General features: G+C 51.9%; 1 protein-coding gene across 1 annotated transcript in view; it reads right to left on the minus strand.

Moving 5' to 3' along the window:
* LOC112070578 (leucine-rich repeat and transmembrane domain-containing protein 2-like) overlaps positions 1–3,969 on the minus strand; it is a 26,536-nt gene extending 22,567 nt beyond the window's left edge. Inside the window, 2 exon segments of the mRNA XM_070439039.1 lie at positions 3,511–3,596; positions 3,873–3,969. Of these exon segments, the coding sequence (XP_070295140.1) occupies positions 3,511–3,596; positions 3,873–3,969 (183 nt within the window).
* Between the last annotated feature and the right edge of the window lie 961 nt (positions 3,970–4,930).

Below are 4,930 nucleotides of genomic sequence, written 5' to 3' on the forward strand. Positions count from 1 at the left end.
TAGAGAAGAGAGGTAGGTTTTAGCCACTGTCCGATGACCGGGATCGTAAAGTCTCAGAGATGCTGTAGGTTTAAACCACTGTCCGAGACGGGATGTAAGGTCCTCAAGTATACTGGTAGATTTCATTATATATTCTGTCCGAGAAACGGGGATGTATATGTCTCAGAGCTGGTAAGTTTTCACTGTCCTGAGAACGGGGATGTAAGTCCAGAGACTGGTGTTTTCACCTGTCGCGGACGGGTGTAAGTCCTCAGAGCTTGGTAGGTTTACACGTAGACGGCAGATGTAAAGTCTCAGAGCTGGTAGCGATTCACTGTCGAGACGGGGGATGTAGTCTCAGCTTCAAGTTTCACTGTCGCGAGAGGGGTATGTCTCAGAAGCCTGTAGGTAACGTCGAGACGGGATTAAGCTGGGTAGGTTTCACGGTCCGAGACGGGGATGTAAAGTCTTCAGAGCTGAGTGGTTCACTGGTCTAGCCGAGAGGGGATTAAGTCTCAAAAGCCTGTAGGTTTTCACTGTCCCAGGACGGACGGGGAGGGTATGAGTCTCAGAGCTAGGTAGGTTTTCAACGTGTCCGGAGAACCGGAGGATGTAGTGCTCAGAGCTGGTAGGTTTGCTACTGTCCGAGACGGGGATGTATGTCTCAACGGTTCCTGCGGACGATGTCCAGAGGCGTAGGTGATTTTACATCTGTCCCGAGAACGGGGATGTAAGTCTCAAGAGCTGGTAGGGTTTTCACAGCGAACTGGGGGAACTCACGTAGTTACATGCAGCGGGGATGTAAGTCTCAAGAGCTGGAGGTATTATCAGCCGACTGGTCCCGAGACGGTGGATGTTAAGTCTCAGAAGCTGGCTAGGTTTATCACTGTCCGAGACGGGGATGTAAAGTCTCGAGAGCCTGGAATGGTTTCACGTCCGAAGACGGGTGATGTAAGTCTCAGTAGCTGGTAGGTTTCGTCACGGATTAAGTCCGAGCTGAGTTTTCACTGACGGGGATGTAAGTCTCAGAGCTGGTTAGCATGTTCACTTGTACGAGGACGGGATGTAGTGCTCAGAGCTGGTAGGTCTTCAACTGTGCGAGAGATCGGGGGAATGTCATAGTCTCAGAGCTGGTAAGGTTTTTCATCTGTCCGAGACGGGATGATAGTCTCAGAAAGCTGGTAGGTCTTCAGATCGAGGGGAATGAGTATATCAGAGCTGGTAGGTTTCACTGTCCGAAACGGGGGATGTAAAGTTCGTGAGCTCAACGTGTGAGTGGATAGCTAGAGTGTAGGTTTTCACTGTACCGAAGACGGGGATGTAGTCTCAGAAGCTGGTAGTTTTCACTGTCCCGAGACGGGGATGTAAGTCTCAGAGCTGGATAGGTGTTTCACTGTCGCGAGACGGGGACGTAAGTCTCAGAGCTGTGTAGGTTTTCACTGGTCCGAGACGGGATGGTATAAGTCTCAGAGGCTGGTAAGGTTTTTTCACTGTCCGAGCGGGATGTAGTCTAGAGCTGAGTAGGTTTTCTACTGTCCGAGACGGGATGTAAGTCCTCAGAGCTGGGTAAGGTTTCACTGTGCGAGAATCAGGGATGTAAGCTCAGTAGCTGGTAGGTTTTCACTGTCCGAAGACGGGGATGTATAGTTCAGAGCTGGTAGGTTTTCACACTGTTCCGAGACGGGTGTAGTCGAGCTGGTAGGATTTTAATGTCCGACGGCGGATGTATAGTCTCAGGCTGGTAGGTTTTCATCCGTCCGAGACGGGGTGATAGCTCAGAGCTGGTAGTTACAACTGTCCGAGACGGGATGTAAGGTCGTTCAGAGCTGGAGAGGTATTTCACTGTTCCGAGACGGGATGTAAGTCGGCGGTGGTACTGTGAGAAGGGAACCCCTCAGAAAGTGTAGGTTCATGTCCGAGACAGGGATTAAGTCGCTGGTAGGATTTTCGACTTCCGGCAGGGGGTAGCCGAGCTGGTAGTCACTGTCCGCGTGATGTAAGGACTAGGCGGTAGATTCACTGTCCTGTAGAGGACGGGATCGTACTAGTTTAGAGGGTCTAGGTTTCATGTCGTAGACGAGACGGATTAACAGGTCGTGACAGGAGAGAGATTAGAACAACTCGGCTAAAGCTGGCTGCTGTTAGGACGGTACCTGGCTGTTAGGACGGTACCGGTGTCGCTGTTTAGGACGGTAATTGACTATGTTAGGACGTAACCTGTGGCTGTTAGGAAACGGTAACCTGTCTTTGTAGGACGGTTCTGTGTAAGCGTACCTGTTGTGTTAAGGACGGTACTGTCGTTAGACGTACCGTGTCCTGTTAGGACGGTACTGTCTGTTAGGCACGGTACCTACGCTGTCTGATTAGCTGGCGAGACGGAATTCCAAGTACTGTTAAGGGGTCTGGGAGGGGGTACTGCTTTAGCCTGCTGTTAGGACGGTACCTGGCTGTTAACGGGACGGGACCGGCTGTCTAGATACGGTGAACGGCTGGCTGTTAGGACGGTCCTGGCTGTTAGGACGGTATGGCCTGTTAGGTGGACGGTACCCTGGCGTTAGGACGGTACATGCTGGTAGACGTACCTGTATCTGTTAGGAACGGTACCGTGGCTGTTAGGAGACGGTACCATGGCTGTTCAGGACGGTACGAGTTGATGAGGGGATGTGTATGATGGTCTTGTTAGACGACGATGTCGCTACCAAAGGTGGAATAAGACGCGACTTACGGCAATTACCTGGTGTCGTGCTAGCTGAGTGCCGAGTACTGTGAGCGATGGTGCTGATAGGCATGACGATGGATTGTAGGTATCGACGGTACCTGCTGTCTGTGTATTGTAGTGTGGTAGATGTGTATGGGCTATATGTGAGTCAGCTCGTGCGATAGGCTGCGCCGAGCGAATGCGAGGTGAGGTAATAGTGAGATATTACGACAGGTCGAGAAGCCTGCGAGGTCGGTGCGGACGATGGCGTGCGTGGCAGAATTGTGTTTGATGTGGGTGATTGCGTCATCAGCTAATGAATACCATGTCGCGGACGGAGCGCTCTGAGCTGAGTGATCCGAGGACGTGATACCGTGGCTTAGGGTTGGCTGTGGACGGTTTTCCTGTCTGTTTAGAGAGGAACCTTGGCTGTAAGAGAACGGTTAGCCTGCTGTCTGGAGACGGTATCCTTGCTGTTAGGACGGTCCGCGCTGAGGTTGATGGCTAATGTATGAGAGAGTGATAGGTGGGGTGCTGCTGCGTATTGGCTAGTTAGGGCAACGGTACTGGCGTTGCGGTCCGGCGTGGCGGACCAACGGTTCCTGTCTAACTTGTGCTGAGCTTGGAGAGGGTACGATGACGGTGATACCAGTCTGGAGCATGCGTTAGGGCGACGGCGAGGATCCTGGCGACATTCTCTGAGCGGTGGGACGGCATGAATATCGCGCGCTTGTCTGTGGGCTGTTTAGGAGAGAGGAGGTACCCGAGTATAGGCTGTTAGGACGGTTCTGTCTGTCTAGGACTACAAGATGGCCTGTTAGCTTTATCGGTACCTTCTGTAGGACGGTACCTGGCTCGTTTAGGTTACGGGTACCTGGCTTGCTTAGACGGTAACCTGGCCTGTTAGTGACGGGTTCCACTGTCGGTTAGAAGACGAGTACTTGAGGTTGGCTGTTAGGTACGGTACTGGCTGTTAGGAACGCTATCCGGCGAGTTGGCTGTTAGGACGGTTCCACTGGGCTGTTAGGACGTACCCGTGGCTGTGTTAGGACGGTACACCTGGCTGTTGTGCGTGGCTGTTAGGGACGGCCTGGCGTGTAGGGGGACCGATGGCTGTTAGAACGGTACCTGGTCTGTTAGGACGGTACCGATGCTGTAGGACGGTACCAGCTGGGCCCTCGTTTAAGGAACGTACCCGGCTGTAGGACGGTACCATGGATGTTTAGGTCTTTTCGGTTTCCTAGCGTGTGAGGTGTACGGTACGTGGCTGTTAGGGCCGTACTGGGTACCATGGCTGAGTAGGACGGTACCTGTCTGTTCAGGGACGGTAACCAGGCAAGTGATAGAAGATAGAGCAGACATGCGGGGATATCGAGGATGACTGGCGTGCAGTATATATCGTACTTCGAAGCTAGCTATATCCGCGGAGAGAGTTCGCAGAGACTTGATAGCGACGCTCAATACGATTGCAGATGATGTTTGGTTGGCGTATATAGAGCGCGAGGTTGTCTGATATGGAGCGGTACATGTACATCGCTCGACTGTAGCACAAGCGGATATGTAGATCGTCGTATGTCACGTGAACGATATAGGAGCGATCGCTGTACACTACGTGTTAGCGAATTAGAGTACTATCAGCAGTCAGGACTGGGCCTGGACAGATCTGATGATGTTCGTTCATGCGGTTGTGATTTGTATTTCTGTCGGCGCTGACGTCGCTATAGAATCTGTGTGCGTTCTTGCGACATGAATATTGATGCAGATGTAGCGTGAGGATCATTCGTGAGCGAGCCATAATCTGATACGATTATCTTACTGCGGGGGATGCAACGAGAGGTAGATAGACAGTATGCGGACAATTGCGGTAGGATAGAGAGGCTGTTCGACGGATGATAGAGGTTAATGTTGTGCTTGCTAGTTGCATAGGCGAGGCGTCTAGACTGTAGTAGCGCGTAGATGTCTGGATTATATCGACTAGAGATGATGGTATCGGATTGTGAGACTGTATGCATGTCGTTTGATTACCACCAGCTCAGTCGAGTTTGGTAGAATCAGGTAGCTGGACGTCTGCTGAGTTTAGGAACGGTACCGCCGTGACGTAGGATAGTAGTATACATGACGCTTAGATGATTGGGTGAATCACGTGCGCTCCGTATGTCGCATGACTAGCCGACTAGAATCGCCGTAGGGAGAGATAGATAGCGAGCAGTGTCTGGTGCTGTTAGGACGGCTACGCTGGCTGTTAGGACGGTT

The sequence above is a fragment of the Salvelinus sp. IW2-2015 genome, unplaced genomic scaffold (assembly GCF_002910315.2).
Source record: "Salvelinus sp. IW2-2015 unplaced genomic scaffold, ASM291031v2 Un_scaffold1371, whole genome shotgun sequence".
In the NCBI taxonomy this organism is placed as follows: Eukaryota; Metazoa; Chordata; class Actinopteri; order Salmoniformes; family Salmonidae; genus Salvelinus; species Salvelinus sp. IW2-2015.